This window comes from Coffea arabica, chromosome 5c (genome assembly GCF_036785885.1).
Source record: "Coffea arabica cultivar ET-39 chromosome 5c, Coffea Arabica ET-39 HiFi, whole genome shotgun sequence".
Lineage (NCBI taxonomy): Eukaryota > Viridiplantae > Streptophyta > Magnoliopsida > Gentianales > Rubiaceae > Coffea > Coffea arabica.
Genome location: NC_092319.1, coordinates 47,170,482 through 47,190,573, shown reverse-complemented (window position 1 = coordinate 47,190,573; position 20,092 = coordinate 47,170,482). Strand labels below are relative to the sequence as shown.

Below are 20,092 nucleotides of genomic sequence, written 5' to 3'. Positions count from 1 at the left end.
CTCCTCTTTCGTATATGCCGTTTAGTTAAGTTGAGAACATACTGATCAAAACTACGAATAAGAAGAGAAACAAACAAAAAATTACATGCAAAAATGGAAAAGCAAAAAAGCAGCTGCAGGCCAGCAGGAGTTACATGTAATAAGAGGAAAGAGGTGGGAAAGCTGAGCGTCCAATCAAAATGATGTCCAAGTAATTGAGTTCACTGAAAGTCTCCTGCATCACACATCTCCCTTCAGAGTTCAGAGTATACGTTCCGCTTAAAAACCAGCCTGCGGCCTCCTGCACCAGCTACCCCATAAAGCAGCAGCGGCAGCAGCACCACCCACTCTCTTACTGAATCATTTGTCTCTCACTGATCACACAGTATTCATATTTCTGTATAAATAACCAGGAGCAGATTATAGCCTATGCTTCTGGGCTAACTAGTTTTGGCCTCGAGGCTTCCCAATATTTTAATCTTTCTTTCACGCCCTTTAAAGCAGTGCACCTAATAAAGCGATTTCTTGACTCCTATAAACGGAAATATTCAGATGCATTCCCTGTTTTTCAGCACCTATTCACTAATGGAACTAACCTGTTACAGCAATAGCTTCCTTTAATAATCATCAAGAAAATCTCAGACACACATCTCCTAGGGTTTCAAAAGTGCAGTGAAACCTTCACCTTCTGGCTTCTGATCACCAATCTGTAAAAGTAGTATCTCATCAGGGATTTTTTTGAGCTGCAAAGGTTTAGACCTCAATACCACTAGAATCCCCGACCAACCCCTACTTAACAAATAAAATTTTTGTCCCTTTGAGTTGAGTGCATCAAACAAGGCTTCACTACACATACATGAAAGTACTCCAGGAGATGGGCTTGATGCTTCATCCCTATATTTTTCAGACACAGGAGGATCATAATCATGAAGTTTCTACATATCCTACAAACCCTGGAACATTGGATCCACCATTTCATCATTAACAAACAATTTGATTAAATCTTCATTTTTTTCCTTATCCATTTAGTTAATCCTAAACAACTTTGACCTATATAATATGTCTAAATCATGACAGTGATTACTAAATGCATGACCTCACACATTAACTGCATGGCTGAAATCATGTTAATTTTCGAAGACTATAGCGAACAACTGCAAGAATAATACGTCTAGAACCAACTCATGTAGATCCTATGCTATGAAAGAATGACCCCGAATGAGAACTAGTTGTAAGATCACAAAAGCTGAGCAGTATTAAAAGCAAGCCACAGCCACTGACACACTACATGAGAGAGAGAAAAAGAGAGAAATGCCAAAAATTCAATTCAGAACATGTATTGCTCCGTTTTGGAGGAGAGAACTTCATACTAGCTAGACAGACGAAAGCAAAGAAGAAAAAGGTAACTAGAAAGTTGCGTTTCGGTTCTTGATAACATGCATTTCACCAAATTGTGAAAAAACAAAATTAAAAAAAAAAAAACAGACACCCCAACTGTTTTCTGCTAATAAGAAAGCCTGAGGGACAGATCAATGGAATTGGATCCATCAACTGCACCACCAGTAGTAGTAGTTTTCGTGGTACAATAAGCATCTCCAGCACAACCCATAACTGCAACACCATCTGAAGAACAAGATTCCGAACCATCCGCCTCCTCCTTCATCATCGTCCTCGTCAACTCTTCATTTTGATCAGAGTCATGAGATTCGCTTTTGCTGACTCCTATCCCAGATGGAAAGAACTCGTAGAACAAACGGCCACTTCCACCCCTTGATGAACTTGCCTTCCTTTGAACTGCAACAACCTCTAGAGTACCCTATATCACATATAAATCAAAATCAAGTCACTACAACTATTTCCAGAAAACTCATGTCTAGATACGATTAGCATGATTGGGAAAGGAATGACAAGAATCAATTAATGAAAACAAAATTCAGGAAAGAGACAAAAAACCATGGCCAGTATATATGTACCATATTTGGCATGAACATTAGAAAATTTTGACAATTACTGTACTAGTACATAATAAATGTAAAGGGATTATTAACTATTAAGAACTGTTGTATATGAGATGATCAAGATTTGAAGAAGGTACCTGCTCTATAGTGCCACCAGCAGAATAAGTACCAGCGTGAAAAGTAGCTGGTTTGCCAAAATTTTGTTTTGTTCCCCTGTTGTTATATGGGCTGTTGCCGACGTTCAATCCAACAAAATCAGAGCTGGTAATGGAAGGCATTTCTGCAGCATTCACGTCTTTCAATGATCCCTTAAGTGTTACCAAATTTTCTCCACGAACGTGGCGCTTTTTCTGCTCAAAAAAGCAAAACAGAAGATAAATCCCAAATGGCCGATGCGTACAGAAAAATGACTGACTAAGTTTGATACTGATAGGAAATTAAGTAAACGTTACCAGATGGCAAACAGTACAATGATCAGGGTAACACTTGATCAAACTTGGAGTTGAAGAGAGCTCTTTGGTGCTGGTCTCACTTCCATTTTCAACTCCAACTCCATGGGGATTTCCTGGAAACTTATCACCAGAAAAAACCAGCCCTTGTCCATGAAACAATCCCATGGTAGCACTAGTGTTTCCAACCCTCTGAACCAACATGGCCGCCTGGTTCAAGTTCAAAGGATAGACACCAGGCTCAGCCAAATGCATTGGAACAGTATTGAAGGAGGTGGGATCTTGACCGGGTGAAGTGGGAATAACTGCATAAGGCACTGATGAATGTGGACTTTGGGCTTGGGGATTGATTTCAGTTATTATTTTCCACCTATCTCCTAACCTTAGGCGTTCAAGCTGAGCAACCCCCATGCCTCTTTGAGGCTGTTTCTTCCTGCTTGATGATGACTTTCTTCGGCCTGGTCCAGCACTGCTCTGTCTTGATGTTTGATGATGGTCACGCCTTGTCGTGGGTGGAGTTGCTGTCTGAAAATGATGATCATAATGGTGAAGAAGATTGTTATGATCCCCAGACAATGTGGGGTTTGTGTTGTGGTCAGAAGAAGCCGTAAGGATGGAAGTGGCCATTTTCTTTCTTCTTTTCCTGCAGGTTTTGTGGGACTTGATTAGATTGAGAGGCAGAAGAGATGTGCGTTTGGGGAGAGGGAACCAACCAAGAACTACAGCTGAGAAACGCGGATTGGACAAGGGGCAGGAGGGCTATGTTAATTGGTGCCTGTGCAGCTGTGCTGGTTTCTTGTGTTTCATTTGATTCGTTTCAAGGCTTTGTGTGTGTTTTAGGTTTCACTGTACACCTATTTATATTCATATCCGCAGGAAATTGATATGGTCACTTTTGTTTTTCCTCTTGCCAGGCAGAAGTTTCAAGAGTACGAGGATTAATGTTGATTGTACAAGATGGTAATGCACCAAAGGACTTGGTTTTATGGTAGATGAATTTTGTCACCGCGTAAGTTAACATGTGGGATCAATACATTATTGAGTGAAAATTAAAGAGATGGTAAAAAAAAAAAAAAACACACATTTGGGACCACTAACTTTTTAAGTGTTAGAAGTACTTTTATTTTTTTGGATAATAAGTGTTAGAAGCACTTGAAAGGCAAGATAGTGAACATGATATATAATGTGGACGGATTAGAAAAGGTAAGCAAAATATAATGTAATTATTTAATTAATTTGTGGGCTAATAAAGATTGGATTAATTAGCTGATAACGTTTTAACACTATGGGGAGGAATTCAGGATCTAATCCTCCTAAGTGTCTCTCATTATCTTAAAATCAAAGTGAGCCCCTTATGGGGCCGCTGGTTTGCCCTTGCCTTGAAATGTATTAACTTCCAATTACTGCTAAACTTTTTTAGAGCCACAAAAAAAAAAAAAAAAGAAACAAAAGCGGGGTCTCTTATTGATAAATGATCTTTAAACAGTGTTGTAGTCTGTGGGTAGAGGTGTCAAAATGAGCGATTTCGACGGGTTTGGGTTGGTTAAAAAAGGTAATATATATAAATGAGTCAATCAACTTATACTTATTTAATTAGATGGATATAAATAGGTAAGTCAAAAAATGAATTGGGTAACCCATTTATAACTCATTTATTTCAACTTTTTTGTAAACCCATTTAAATTCATTTTTGCAAACTAAGTTATCAATTTATATCACCCTTTGCACCCATCATTAGTTTTAAATATTTACTTATAATGTTCAATAAGCCTAAATATTAATTTTTTTCATCTGTACTCTATGTCGCAAAATTACATACTATTTAATAATTGAACAATGAAAATATAAAAATGTGAACTAAGTACTATAAAAGTTAACATAAAAACTTAATCCACAAATTTTAAACTCCTAGCATTTTTTTCGTATGAAATTTAAAATTTCATTTTGGAATGGTATGAAAAGAGGCTAAAACTTGTCATAAATTGGTAATGCTGAAAAATGAGCAAATTAACAAACTAAGAGAATATAAAATGATAAAATAAAACCAACAAATAATAATAATAATGAAACAAAAGTAGTTAACAGCACGACAAAATGAAGAATCCAAAAAAAATGGATGGGAGAAGAGAAGAGGTTTGGGGGAAAACAATTCTAAATAAGTTAATTAGATTTGATGGATTAGCCAATAATATCCATTTATTAAATGGGTATTATTGGGTAACCCATTTATACTTGTATGTAAAAAATTAAGATATCCATATCCATCTATTCATGGACGGATATGGGTAAATTTAATTAAATGAATTTGTTTACCACCTATATTTGTGGGATGGTGGGCTGCCTTTGTTGAAAACGGATTAAATTAGCCAACTCTCAAACTCTTTTAAAAACAAAAAACAGAAAAAAAAAGAAGAAAAGAAAAGATGTAAGCAAACCTTCCCTGCTCCTAGACCTCTCAAAATTTTACCTTCAAAAACAGGTGGACAATTATATTCATATATTGGCATTTTAAGTGAAAACCAATTTGGGTTCCTTTATTTAAAAAAAAAAACTTTTATAAATTATTGCTCGAGAAATTAAAAAATTTTATATAAGGAAAGTAAACATAATCTTTTTAAAAAGGATTAACGGTAATTCCTCACCTATTCCCTCGGTTGATATAAATCCCCTTGGGCTATAAGTCAGTGTGTTAAGTCCTGGTGTCTACAATTAAAAGAATCTAGAAAAGGTGTAGAAGTGTACTTCTATAATGTTAACCCTTCATAGAGTCCGGTTGGTCTCTCCCCACGCTTTAGACCAGATATATAGAATAGGTTATAGATGTAGAAAGTTCCTCAGTTGATTTTGTTAGAGCAGAAGATTGTCTGGATGAAGTTTAAAGTTCGTTTCATTAACATTTTCAATTAAAAATGAGCATTCAATGCCAAGCAGCTAATTAAATAGCTAGGGATCACGTAGGCTAAGATTTTGATCATACTATGATATCTACATATATTGCCATGGGAACCAGCCTAATTGAAGTGGGGTTGTAATCGATTGATTCCCTACTTTCATATATAGTCGGGAGAGGAGAAAAGAAGAAGAAGAAGAAAAAGAATGGCCATATATAGGATCATTATTTGCACCGTACCTCTAGCTAATGACAACCATGACCAAAATTCCCGGTTCAGTTCACCCAAGCTGCACCATTACAACAAAGCTGAAAGGATTCCAAAATGGAAAAACTCCTTTTCGCCCGCCCGTCCGAGCTGATACGTAATAAGAAGACTAACCATCTCAGTTATTCCAATTAATCAATACCGCCTTGCTCAGAAAGCATTACTACCAGGAAAGGACAAATGCAAACACGTCCTGATAACTTTCGAGAAAACTAGGCTGCTTTTGATTGATAACTGCGCCATCAACATTGTAAACCCGTCCTGATAAAAAGTTCCAGTCGTTTTAATTCGCAGTATCAATATTGTACGGCAGATAACCATATGTTTGGGGAGAAAAAGGGGTTGACAGGGTGGTTTGAACATGTAATGAACTAAATTCGAGTGTGTCTTGTCTTTGCTTCGTGGAATGACGCAAACATGTCTCTTGGTGATATAACAAGAAATGAATACAGCACAATATCTTTGAGAAAGAATTCCATTTCAGTCTATGCCATTGGTAATTAATAACCCACAAGATATATGATATACTATAGCTTTGACAACTGCTAGCTTGTAATGGTAATCATCAAATATATGTGTGGAAATATATCTATATATATATATATATATCCCTTTTTTTAAAAAAATTTTGGGGGGTGGGGGGGGGGGGTTAAAACATTCAGCTGGTTGCTTAGACGATTTAAGTGATCTTTTGATGAAGTAGGTAATGGCATGTATTATATATGGGTGGTCCCTTTGTTAGAAACTCAGAAATCGCATTCCACAACACACAATGTGGGCTTAGCTTAGGTACGATGCAGCAGGCAGAGGGATCTTTGAGTGCTTAGCACAAATCCCAATCATTCCATGCAGAGGGCTGGCTATTTGCTTCTCAGAGCCCACAAAATCCATCATGTCTCTTCAAAAACAGTACATTCGTACACTTCCAAACCCATTCCAATTCCCATCCTCACACTTGTCGGCATATCCAAAAAGGTTTTACTCTTTTGCTCCTGGAGGAATGTGATATAGGCACCGTTTGATAAGTAAGTTTTTTTGTGTTTGTCTAAAATTTTATTGTGGTTTATTGTACAAATTTTAAAATTTTTTTTTGAATATTTTGAAGTGTATAGTTTAAAAACTTTAAAATTTTTTTGAGGTTATTGTAGTTAAAGTTTTTAAAAAACTTGTAGTAGACAAATTTGGCAAAAAACTCAAGTGCCAAACAGGGTCATAGTATCGCTCACATTTGGTTCTCCTCTCCGTTTATTGTTCCGTTTAAGTATATATACACTGAAGTTACTACTGTTTTACCAACATACTATGACTTAAAAAACATATCATCAACATCATAAAAATACAATATTGGTATATTCAAGTGTTCAAATCTTGTCTCTCATCAATTATCAAATTATGTGACTCTCTAAAAAATTCAGACGGGTATGTAATGCATCCGTAATGCATAAGTATACTCAAGATACTATAGTTTTACCAAAAAAACATATCACCAACATCATAAAGATACAACTTTAGTATACTCAACGGTTCAAATCTTGCCTCCTACCAATTATCACATCATATGACTTTTTAAAAAATTTAAACGGGCGTATAGTCCACCCATCTAATGCGGTGATGATTCAGTTTCCGATGATCTCTCCCATTGATTCAAGTGAACCCTCTTAGTATGGATTAGAGTATGAGTATCTGTAAAGTAGACTATTGCCTGCTGTCGAAAAAAAATCATAAAAGATACATACCCGTAGGCATTAATCATCTTTCCACAAAACACGTTGCAAGTTTAGCAGCCGCCTTATGTCCATATGGACAAACACTAATCTAATCGAACGGGCAAAGATTTCCTACGCCCCCTCCCCCGGGGTCCAACCACGGGGAAGGGGACCACAAACAAAGGAACTGTCGTCCGAGATTCTCTACAGTCATGATGGGATTTCCTCGTTTACGCTCGACATCTCTAAAGGGTCCGATTACCAACTTAGGAAAGGAAAGATGTGGCGCTAACAAGCGCTCATGGCTAGGGCGGCGCTGGTTCATAGTACAACTCCTCCTCGCTAGTAGGTCATGCAGTTTCCATTATCCATGCATGCGTGCCAACGCCAATTGGGCTTTTTAGGTTATGTCCTGCAGCTGCTACAGGATGGTGATTTTTTTTTTTTTCAGCAACGATAACAATTATATTACCCGTTCTATCCTAATTTACAAGGAAAGGGAAGCCTAAGGAGATTTATAACAATTATATGACCTAATCTATAGAGTAGGGGGATCCTAAGGAGATTTATGTGTTAGGCGCTCGTAAGTATGTAGACTTGACTAGATTAAGGGGGTGCAATTGCACCACCCTTTAAATTTTTTTTTTTTTTTTTTTGCTGTAGGTGAGGGGATTGAAGTCCCTCTCTGATGGCCATTGAGGTAAGCTCAGTGGTTTATAGGACGGTGATGCATGATGCATCTTCATATTTTGTTTCTAGCATTTTCAATTTTGTTAGTCAATACTAGTAGTAGATAATTCAACAACTAAAAATGTGCAGAAGATCTCGCGGTAGCATTTCTGCCTGTTGATAATGGCAGTCAGAACAGAACCATGTCAGAATCTCTTCAATTTTTTATTTTTTGTTTCTAGTAATAAAACTGTAGAAAGACAAAACTGCCATAATTACGCAGCTGGAAGTTAATGAGAGCATCTTGGGCAGGGTACACAAACAAACACATGATTGATTAAAGGGCAGTGGAGAGCTGGTGTTCAAACTAGCAAAGAAAAGGAAAACGCCAACTAATGGTCCCCAACAGGTTACTGGATCATTTTCAACAACGATTTTTTTTTTTTTTTGTATGAAGATGAAACTTGAAAGGGCTTCTTGATGACATGCGTAAATGTAGAAGAAGATTATTTTCCTCATTCATTTGATACCTGCAATTAATACCGTTTGCACTTTTTAAGGGTGGTGGAGATGTGCTGTTTCCGTCCTAGAGGTTGCCATAAGGGACTCGGGGATTAGAGTAACTGTTAACCCTGGCTTTTTGCAGCCTGGGTGAAACCTTTTCTATTTCTAGCAAATTAGCCCAAGATCCTTTCTGCCCTCGCCAGTTGTTTGTTTGTAGTATGCAACTTTGCAAGAGGTTGGGGACTGGAGAGAGAGAGACAGAGCCTCTCTGACTGAGCAGATCTCAGTTCAGATTCATATCTGCATAGAATATATCCACTCTTTTCTTCCCCTCTCTTTCTTACACAAACCAAACTCACAACTTCTCCAGCCGCTGCTGTCTCCTCTATCGTGAGAAAATACAAAACATCATTACCCTTTGCCATCCTGACCCTACAAACGAACACGGAACAAGGACAAAATGATTCCACCGGAAAGCCACAAAAGTTGTACGCAAACACAGCCAGCGAAATGTGATCTCATTTTGTTTAGATTCATCAAATCCACGCCGTTGAAACATTTAAAAAAAAAAAAAGCGGAGTGGGGGGGGGGGGGGGGTTGAAACATTTATTAAGAGTGAACGAACATGTGGAGAAATCCGGCAGCCTATACAAAACATATTTATTTTAGCCACCACTTGCAACTTACAGCCGATACAAACCCTTCAATCTTTCCATGAATCAATAGATTTTAGATCGCCAGCAAACAAATTAAGGTGAATCTAAACCGTCCCCAAGAGCCAAGATGACGGGTAGCTTTACCCATTGATCAAATACTTGGGGTTGGCTTTACCAATTATTTCCGGCTAGTACATTTACACTCCGACCCATTTCATGTATAAGCTGCGTACAGTACATTCACTGCCATTGTCACCTGTTCGTTGTGTTACCACTATGCTGCGACAGTAAATACAAGAGGCCCAGGCCCGGCTATGAAAAGAAGAAGATGTAACCCAGAAATGTCTGCTGCATCATCATCATCATGTGGTCCTTCCTCATCCAGCGCCTTTAAAAACCCCCCTAAACGCTTCCCTCGTTTCACTTTCTACTCGTGGGTCTTGCTTCCCCCCGTCCTACATGCAAAATGCAAATTTAATTAACATGTTCCCACGTCCAATCAGTTCCCAAACATTATAAAGAATGACTACATAAAAAATTAAATTAAATTTTTATGTACCTATCATTTTTTTATTAAAAAAAATTATTTTTTAAACATTTGGCTCCCAGTAGCCTCAAACTCGACACGTCAAATCCCGGAAAGCAGCTCCTGTACCACTAAGCTAAAGCTCATCGGTCCACGTACCTTGCATGATCATATACTTCACCTAAAACAGATACTAATAACTTACAAACAAACTAATAGCAACCAGGGCCGGTTGATGGGTATCTTAGATTCAACCTACTAACAAAATGCACTTTCTCAAAGCGCAAATCTGATGCTAAATAGCAGATGAAGACAGAGAGTTAACAAAAATAATGCTGTTTTGCCCTGAGACGAGGAGAGTAATGAATGCCCGATGGTAACAGACAGTGGGACAAACTGCAAAACTTGAAGACAACCTCGAGCTTCACTTTTTTCACTTCATGATGTTGTTAGTGCTGCTCACTTGATGTTGGGTATCTTCCTTGATGGTGAACTCCAAGAACATGAAAGGATAAAATTGGGCGAAAGACAATGGTAATAACTAATCGAGATCAGGTAAGACTTTGCCAAACCCCCCCCCCCCCCCTCCCCGCCCCAAAAAATAAAAAATAAAACTGCATTCCATATGGTAGAATCTTTAAATGAATCAAAGGAATCATGAGGCACAAGAAAAAATTCATCCATTTTCAAGTTATGGGTACAATTTCATTTACAGACTAAGAAGCTCACCAACTTACAAAATTACAAAATTGATACTGTTTTTGAATATGCTACACGCTCGGGCAGAGTGAATGATGCACACAGCATCCATTTTCCAGGTGCAACAATGCGAACTCTGTGCATCTCCACATCAAAAGCCACCTCAGACAGAGCAATCCTAATGCGCTGATTTAAAAACATCATGATGTCAAATATGAAGACAAAAAGCAAATAATGATTTGGTTAAACATCAAAACTTCAGCTATTCAGCTAAGCAGAATCCAACTCTTAGCCATGGGATAAGAGTATACCTCATGGAAGTCAAACTCAGGATCCTGAGCTTTTGAAAACCCATACACATGAATTCTGGGTAAGGTATACCCTCTATCCTTATGATGTTTTCTGAATAATCCCCTGAATGCATCTGCAATCATTGGCAAAAGAATTACATCTTTAGGTGAAGTATGACCCCTAAACTCTAGAAACAGCAACATCTTTCTGTGAATGAGATATGTGGCCAAAAATTAGGAACTTTCTGTAGTACATCAGGATTGTTTTTCATACATCACAAAACTTAAAAGACAGGAGGTATCATTTCATTTCAGAAAGTAACAAACCAAGAAACTCTGTCGCATCATTTGGCAAATTCATGACTACTTGTGTCACTGGTCGAGTTTTATGGCTTGCAAAAATAGTGTCAATGAACCTCCTTCCATCCATGTTGAAAACCTGTGCAGAATGAGAAAAATTAGGCAATCCCTTATTACAGCTTTATTATTAAAAACATTCTCTTATTGAACATGATATGGAAGGTCTGCAATCTGTAACAGGAAATATTATACTTTGAGCCAATCAGCTGTCCTTAATGAAATTACATATGTAATCTAGGACCTGTTATATAACTGGTAGAGCGACCCTGTTACTGAGGTTTTTTGTATGAAAAAATAGAATAGTTCCCTCTGTGTTTCCTGATCTAGATTGAAAGTTAATGAACATATTGTTCATGAAATAAGACATGATAGAACTACACTGTTTGCATGTCCATCATTCAAATACCAGAAGCAACAAGGCACGGTAGCAAAAAGCTTTCCTTATCACAGTCCTTTTCTAATCATATATTGGCATCATGGAACTGATCTGACAAGTCCTACTTAAAAAACATACCACAAGAATTTCAAACCGATAGTCCTACTTCAGCTAAAAGAAATGACCATGTTAGAAATTAAAGTTCTTGATTAAGAACTTGGTCACTTATTAGCCATTCAATATGAAAATGTCATGTAATAAGTAAGAAAGAAGCTAATTAAACTTGCTTCATAGAAACTTTGGTTACCTCAATCTTCTTCTCAAGTTTGTTAAGGACAGAATTTCTCTCCAAATAATCAACAGCATAAGGATTCAAATCGTTAGCATATACATGCTTTACTTTCCTTGCAGCAGCTAAAGCTATTGGGCCCACCCCAGCAAAAACATCACCTGCAGAAAATGAGAAGTGAGAATGCCGAGTAAGAATTGCCACAGAATTTGACTACAAAATCTGCAACTAAAGCTTAGGATCATGAGGAAGATTTTAACATCAATAAAAGCCAAATTCATGATTTGTGGACAAAAAATGGAAATTAGGCTTCTCATGTCAGGGTTCATTTGACACTATGTCAAAGCATTCAGGACAATATACATCACTGAATTTTGTAAGCAAGCACATAGTTTGATTACTATCATGGAAAAGGTATACTTATTGGAATGAGATGCCACAACTTGAAGAATATATCAACAATCTTCAATGAAACACCATAAACTTCAATTCTACCAAAATGAATAACTAAGATTAAAAAGCAACTTACAGATAACATCATCACGTGTAAAGTAATTCAGAAGCCTCTGCCTTTCAGTTGAAAGCCTTGAATTCCAGTATCTGAGTACAGGAGTAAGAAACATAAGATCTTATCGAATTTTGCCATTCTTATTTTCTTCCCTTCCTTATCCACCAGACTTACACTGTGGCTAGATCAACATGAAATCGCAGTCCATTTTCAACTACAGTGGTCACGAGAGAGTGGTTTCCAGCTAAAACCTCAAGCTGCATTGTCCTATAATCGTTGTGAATGATATCAGTTTTATTGACAACTGTCTGTATCTTTGGCTTGTTTTTGTCTAAAACCACCTGAAAAGAAAGTGAAAAACAGTATCGGGACAGAGTTAATAATTCTATATTGCAAAATGAAAAAGAACTGGTAGTTTTACGTTCCAATAAAGTACCTTGGCAACAATTTTTTTGTAAGGAAGATGCTCATCTCTCAGATTCAGATGTGCAATATGCCCAACAGTCTCAAAGGCAGAAGGAATAATCATGCCATTCGGCAGCAATGCTTCTAAGACCTGCAAGAAGTATATGACGTTTTCAAGAAAATATACAACGAATAGACAAAAAAGCCAATGAGTCCCTAGTATATAAGAATAATTGATGGTCAACCACATTGTTTCTAGTACAGACTAGATTTACCAGGCCCAAGAAAATCGAAAGAAGGCATGGAACTCAAAAGATACAGAGGACTGGAGTTAATTAAATGAAATGTACCTCATTCATCTGCCAGTAACTATAAAACAACGTCAACTTGCATTTGACAAGTTCAAAGGTTGAGTCCCCCTTGTCCCCAACATATTCTTTAAGAACAGCCTATAAAATACAACTAAGCAATCAGATGCCATCATAAAACAAGATTGAAATCTATTTGCATTCTAACCACAAATGCACACTCTCAGGAAACAGGAATTCATACTAAGAGAAGCAAAGAGAGAGCTGGACATCCCAAGATATTACAGGGGTTGAAAGTTCCATAGAAGTTGGCATACACGTGCTAAAAACTCAAAAAAATAGTTCAGTAACAAGACCTTCAACGTTCAATTGAAAATACCACCCAAACTATTTTTGAACCCGGAAACTCGAAAGCTATATCATGCACTCAATCTCGAAGCAAATGCATAATTCAAACTCAACAACATAAAGCAACTCACAGAGAGCCAAACTGTAGGGAAATAGAAACCTTAATGGCCTCAGGCATCTCATTAATCCCCTTATTTGCATAAGTTTCATCCAAAAGCAGCAACCTAGTCGAACCCCTCCAACTTTTTCCCTTAAACTCATCACCTAACAAGCCACTAACATCACTCTCCTCCTCTTCCACCACCGCCACAACAGCCATCTCATTCCTCCCAACTCCACCTTTCTTTCCCTTTTCCTTTCTCTCCTCCTCCTTCTTCTTGACCTTCTTTGGCCTCGAAATTTTTGCTAAATTCCTAAAGTTCACAAATCCCCTTGAATTAAACGTCCTAGCCAACTTATCCCTATACAACACAGGACTCAATAGCTCCCCATCCCCGTCAGCTTTTCCGTAAATTCTCCTATTCAAAGTCACTAAAGCATCATTATCGGTATTTAAATTATTAGAACTTGAACAATCAGGGAACAATTTCTTTAGCTCAGCATCAATTTCATCTCCGGGGACTCTGGCAATGTTCCGAACCCTAGGCCAGTTAAGGAGGTGGCCACGAAGGCGGTTTTCGAGCCCAAAACAGAGCTCTGAAGGTACGCGAAGGGCGGCGAGGTCGAAAACTCGAGTGAAGCTATCTTCGTCGAATAAATTGGAGTCACTTTCCTGTTCAGATGAGGGGCATTGATGTAAAGTTGGAGGAAATGGGGATGGACTGTAGCCTTTTCTGAGGGAGGGGCCGTAAGGTAGGGTAGAGGAAACGGCCGCGACGGCTGTGGTGGTGGAGGTGGATAGAAGGGAGAAGTTTAGGGGTCTGGAGAAGAGACGGGGAGGAAAAGAGAGGACGGAGAAAGGGAGACAATTAGGACGGAAAATGAGTTTAATAACCATAAGGGTGGTGGCGGTGGTGAGAATGGTGGTTTGGTGGACCGCTGGTGGGCGGGCGGCTTGGGAAGGGTGACCGTTAATAAGATTTTCCCGGGGAAAACGGGGTGTTTTGTTAGTATACACGAGATAAAAGGGCTGAGTAGGAAGTGACAGTGTTGGGCCGGCCGAAGGAGGAATCCAATGTGTGTGATTTCAATTGAATTTGTAGTCTGCTCAGTTATTGGGCCCAATCTGTAGTTCTGAACAACAGTTTTGGACTCGAATGTTGAAAGTATCATGGAAATTTCCAACTTCATTATAGCTCCGTATACATTTTTGTTATATATATATATATATATATATATGAATTAATTTTCTATATAATAACAGTGTATATACTTGCACCGTCATCTAATAACATATAATTTGAATTTAAAATCTAAATTTTATATATGTGTCCTGCATCCAAACGTGATAATATATACACTGTCAGTGTACATAAAATTTACTCTATAAGTATATAAAGGAGAGATGGCAACAGATCAGTGTGACGACTTTGCAAATCTGAATTTGTTTGGGCCTCCCGCTGAAACATTTGGGCGATATTTTGCAGTCCAAGCATCAATTAGTACGCGATGGGGAGAGTATGGAGCATGGACCATATGCAGGCCTGTGCCTATAATAATAATAAAGAAGAGAAGCTGCATCACCATTCACCACCAATCATAAACCCTATGATTAAACGTCGTGAATACAACTCTCATTCCATTACTCCAGCACTGGTTCATGATCACGCATGCAGAAGAGGAGGGGGGGAACCAACAAAAACAAAAAGAGAAAGGGGGAAAGTGAAAAATTGCATTACTACTTGGATATTCATAACATGCCTCCGTCATTTGTCCATCCTTACCATCAAAGCAACATACTAAATTAGTAACATTTAATGCCATGCAAGAATATGTTCCGCACCGCACGCAAGAATAAGGTGAAGGAACTGATACCATTATTGCCATTTGCCACGCGCAGATTATACATTGTACAATGTCGATTTCTTCAAAGCCAGAATACAATAATGAAAACAAAAAAGGGAGGAAGAATTTGTCCATCCCCCTTAAATAATCGCAATATGTATATATTATTTATGTACCTAACTAAATAATGAAAGGAAACCAAATGAGTAGAAGTAGAACGAGCGGACACGATAAATATACAGAACGGAGGCAAATGGTTATTTCACCTTCATTCCCGCTTTCCAATTCCAACTTGCAGGCAAAATTTTTAATCCTTGTACAGAGAAGTAGTTAACAAATGGCTATAGGACCCGAGAAGCACTACGATTATTCCTCTGGAGCAGGCCTCCCATGATAACTTTTTTCTTGTGCTCCTCGGAGTCAACGTCAATAACTTCGACGCTAGCATTATTTACATTTACACCCGACGGATCATCAACCCTTTTGAACCGGCAAGGAATCAAGAACAGGCACGTTGAGGTGCAGAAGACCGCGAATGCTTTCCCCCAGAAAATCAACGCAACCAAGCAAATCAGCAGAAGGTAAAGTCCCACGTTGGAGTTGCAGTATCCATTAGTTTTCTTGGAGAGCATTGCCGGTGGCTTTTGATTCAGTTGCAACGAATCCAACGAGCTTGACCTTTTCCTTTCTGACGCGGACCTTGAGTTGCTAGCGATGGAGGAAGCACGCGAAGATGTTAGGGAGGACGAGGCTGCTGCTGTTGATGATGAAAACAAGCTTGATCTGCTCGAATCGGATAGAGGGCTGTCGCCTAGTGATTCTTTGTTCAGGGATATTGATGATTTCTTGTCCCGGAACGACTTCCATAACTTGTCGAATTTTGAAGGTCTACAGGGTGCTTCTTTTTCTGATTTTCTGCTTCCTTTTCTCTTGGCCTGTATTAAGAAACCCATGAAAACGATCATTCGTCGTATGAATATATCATCCGATTACGTTGAAAAAAATTTCTCTGTGTGTTGTTTTCATTTTTTCAAAAAAAGGAAAGTTTCTAATATATATATATAAGGATTAAAAAAAACAAAACCAGAGATTTATACATAAATTTAGATGGCATGAAGCAACAATAATGTGCATTTATTCATATTAATCTTAATCAACCGTTAGGGGAAGATTGAAGGCAATATGTATTCAATCAATTTGACTGCGGTCATCAACCCAAGAGAAAACACCAGAAGAAAAAAAACCAGAAAAATTAACAACATGATCAATTGATTCAATAGGCAAAACTGTATGCATGAAAGTTAACCAAGACAGAAGACAAAACGTATCCGTCCATCGTTAGAAAATTAAGAAAGTGAAGAACTTAATTACCAAAGGTGATTGAAACAAGAAGGCTTTGAAAACACGAGAGAATCCCCGGCGACGCTTCGACTTCTTACTCAGGGGTTCTTGGCCATCGTCGGACGAAGAATCCAACTTGTCCCCGTCGGACAAGGACATGAAGACATCACTGTGATGCAGCAAGTATTCCTTCCCTCCTTTTCCTAAACGCGAAACGGGCTTAAACGGATGATCATCGACATCCGGTTTGAAGCACATGTACCATTTGCTCCTCTTCGAGGACTTCGAGGAACCCATGGTAATGAACATTCATCTAAGTTATAAGCCTAAAAAAACGAAGAAAACTAACAGATAATCATAGGTTTCTGTAAGTAAATGAAACCAACCAAAAGAATAAAGGAAAAGAAGGAAACAGAGGAAAGGGGCATTGTTGATTTCTTTTTTTGATTTGTTTGAGAGACTTAAAGGTTATTGAAAGGCCGGGGGGGGGGGGGGGGGGGGGGAGGGGTTTGTGGGCAAAATATGATGGCGTGGATTTAGGAAAGGATGGTCTGAGAAAACGAAGGAACGTGTTGTTTGTTATTGTGTATTGCGACTGCTTGTATTTTTGGTGCAGTGGTACGTGTTTTCCAATGTTTTTGATGGATACGTCGTTTCCCAAAAGTAAAGGGAGGGCGGCTTTGCCGCGGAGGGCTCCCTTCCTATTAAACTCTGATCTATAAATGGATAACACCCAAAAATTACTTATATATATGTTATATATATACACGCGCGCAAGCAATATGGAGTGAGTCGAGAGTCGAGAGTCGAGACACCACCTTCCTTGGTGTTTTAAAAAAAAAAAAAAAAAACCCAGAAAAAATATATATATATTTTTTTTTCTGGTCAGCATAGTACTTTGATTTTTGGAAAGGGACAAAATCAACCAATTTCAAAGTCTCAAACTCTCCAGTAATCAATATATGGGGAATTGTGACTTGCAAAAAGAGCATGTTAGAAAAAAACAATAATGCTTCTAAAATGAAAAAAAATATAGTATTTGGTACCTTGCTAGTTTATATAATTTGTTTTGCGTAGATGATATGGTCAAAGCAACAAAATTGAGAGATGTAATTTAATATGAAGCTCAAAATCTCCACGTAAGTGGTGATTAGGGATTGATCGTTAAGTGATTTTCTTGGTAAATTAATGACAAAGCCAGAAGTACTATTCATGCCTTTTTCAAAGGGGAGTTTCTAAAAACTTTGGTCACATGGAAGAAGTCCAAGTCAAGTTCACCGGTTTACTGGGTCAGTGTGGCACCCAAGACCGGATTTTCTCTTTGCTTGTCAATCTCATTGGCCAGCATTCGTGTCATCATTGATCCAGGCAAAGAATGTAGGCATCTTCTTTTTTCTCAGCATGACTGCCTACCTTTGAAGACTTCACAATTCAAATCAACTCAAGTAGTCCTTGAGAGATTGACTGCGGATTTGTGGATGTAATAATAACTAGTCCTGAGTCACCCCAAGTGTCAAACCATTTCCATATTTTCTCAGTGTTCACAAGGTGCATGCCCTGGTTGATTCCAAAGTCCAAGTTGAAACTCATTCATGTAATTACTCCTGAAACTAGTCTGTCTTGGTTTGATAACATAAAATTAACTTAACTTTGTCGAGTTATTGATCTTCTTCGGTATTAGCTATATTTAGCATGGAATATGCAAGTAACTTGGGATACAATGTTGAAACATACAAAACCTCCCAAATCTGACCTCATACATCAAAAACCCTTGTACTATTCAACCTTGTTATTATTATTATTACATAAGATTATTGTTGTTGTTGTTGTTATTATTATTATTAATGAGAGACCTCGAATCCGAAATATCCCATTTACACACTCTCTCCCAATATCATCCAACTCAACCTCTTTATTTTATTCTTTATATCTCTGATTGATTGGTAGTTTTATTGAAAGGCAATATACTCAAGATAATTATTCGATATACTATTAGATCAACATGAGATAACAAAAACATTTTTTAATTTATATTTTTTGATATAAAATAAATTTTATTAATGAGATTGTTGGAAATCATCCAGTACGATTTGATTTAAATCACAAAAATATGCACTAATGGTAGGTCAAGTAGACACTAAAAATAATTTATCTACATTTTAACATATACAACGATTTTTTTAAAAAAAATTTCTTGTATTTTTCAGGAAAAATATTTAGATTATTTTTTCTATACTGTCAGTGTATACACTAGCGTGGTTTGATGAATACCACATCATCTAAATTTGAATTTAAATATCAAATTTTGTGTATTTGGCATATATCTATACCTGCTAGTGTATACATTGTTAGTGTATAAAAGATTTATTAAAATTATTTTGCCATTTTTAAATGAATTAATCTTCTATACATTAACAATGTATGCACTTTCACCATTGGATGCATGACACATAATTTGAATTTGAAACCCAATTTTTGCATATCTATCATACATTCAATAGTGATAGTGTATATATTGTCAGTGTATATAAAATCTACTATTGATAAATTAGAAAGATCTTTGAAATTTGATTGTAGCAATAGGATCTTTGGGCTTGTGCACCGCTTGATGGATACACAATCAATCAAAGCTTGGACACATGCGTCTGTAACTCAAGTCAAACTGAAATCAACCCCTTTGTTGGATGCGGGAAAAGCTCAAACTGAAATGAACCCTTTAGTTGGATGCTGGAATTTTGAGAGATTGGTTTAGGAGTAATTAACAGAGATATATATGTGAATAAAAACAACAATAGATATGAAAAGAACATAAACAAAATCCTTGAAGTCCCTCCAAATGCGTATTATGTAGGAAGAAAAAGTGGAATGAAAAGAAGATGCCAAGATCAATTGCGTTTTTCTCCCCTTCTTCAATATGCGTATTATAAACTTGATACAAAGAATAAATGATAGACGTTTTGTAATATAATAAAATTTTGATAATGTCATTCGACTAGAGATTGAATTCTTGTTCTTTTTAGTAAGGATATAATGCTTAAAAGTTTACACGCCTGTACCACTATACGCGTACCTGATGAACGATTTTAATTTCCATTTTTTTCCCTTTTGTAAATTTCCATTTGTATCTTAATTCCTCGATATTTTTTTCCTTAAAACAATTGAAAAGCATATTGCTGGGCCTTGTGGGCATATCTACCCAGCCCAAGGGCCAACGCCATGGTTGAGGGCGGACGGTTTTGCTTAGCATCGAATGATCCAAGCAAAGGCAGGGTTAGTTAAAATGCGGAGGCCCTTTGGTTAGTGGCAATTGGACATCTATACACTATTGGATGGATGAACTCAGGTTATGTTTTGTCATCCCAGAGAACCAAAATAAAAGGATTTATCAATCTCTTTAATTTTCTTTTCTCAAGAAAAGAGAAAAAAAGGGAAAAAAAATACTAATGAATTTTAAGGTGTTTTGTCCGTTTATTAATCATCATCATCGTGGTTGGTCTAGTGGTTAGAAAATCGAATCCCGTTTATTAATCACTATGGTTAGTATAGTGGTCGGAAATTCGAATTATCAAATTTAATGAATTTGTGATGAAAATTGTAAGATTTCTTTAATTTTCTTTTC

General features: G+C 37.4%; 3 protein-coding genes across 4 annotated transcripts; all 3 read right to left on the bottom strand.

Annotated features, from left to right (window-relative positions):
- Positions 1-1,310: 1,310 nt before the first annotated feature.
- Positions 1,311-3,197, bottom strand: LOC140007553 (uncharacterized). Its single transcript, XM_072050227.1, has 3 exons — positions 2,390-3,197; positions 2,075-2,287; positions 1,311-1,795 (listed from the first exon to the last, which is right to left on the bottom strand). The coding sequence occupies exons 1-3, from the start codon at positions 3,011-3,013 to the stop codon at positions 1,484-1,486; spliced, it is 1,149 nt and encodes a 382-aa protein (XP_071906328.1). The 5' UTR covers positions 3,014-3,197; the 3' UTR covers positions 1,311-1,483.
- Positions 3,198-9,039: 5,842 nt separating this feature from the next.
- Positions 9,040-14,299, bottom strand: LOC140007859 (tRNA (guanine(37)-N(1))-methyltransferase 1-like). Of its 2 annotated transcripts, XM_072051377.1 has the most exons (10): positions 13,349-14,299; positions 12,883-12,981; positions 12,564-12,683; positions 12,302-12,468; positions 12,149-12,219; positions 11,638-11,780; positions 10,922-11,033; positions 10,616-10,728; positions 10,343-10,490; positions 9,040-9,534 (listed from the first exon to the last, which is right to left on the bottom strand). In XM_072051377.1, exons 1-9 carry the CDS (start codon positions 14,183-14,185, stop codon positions 10,347-10,349), a joined length of 1,806 nt encoding a protein of 601 aa, XP_071907478.1. In that variant the 5' UTR covers positions 14,186-14,299; the 3' UTR covers positions 9,040-9,534; positions 10,343-10,346. The 2 variants fall into 2 exon arrangements, with proteins under 2 accessions (XP_071907478.1, XP_071907477.1); XM_072051376.1 differs by lacking the exon at positions 9,040-9,534 and having other exon boundaries at positions 10,264-10,490; positions 13,349-14,298.
- Positions 14,300-15,142: 843 nt separating this feature from the next.
- Positions 15,143-16,913, bottom strand: LOC140007858 (uncharacterized). Its single transcript, XM_072051375.1, has 2 exons — positions 16,504-16,913; positions 15,143-16,067 (listed from the first exon to the last, which is right to left on the bottom strand). Exons 1-2 carry the CDS (start codon positions 16,780-16,782, stop codon positions 15,474-15,476), a joined length of 873 nt encoding a protein of 290 aa, XP_071907476.1. The 5' UTR covers positions 16,783-16,913; the 3' UTR covers positions 15,143-15,473.
- Positions 16,914-20,092: the final 3,179 nt, after the last annotated feature.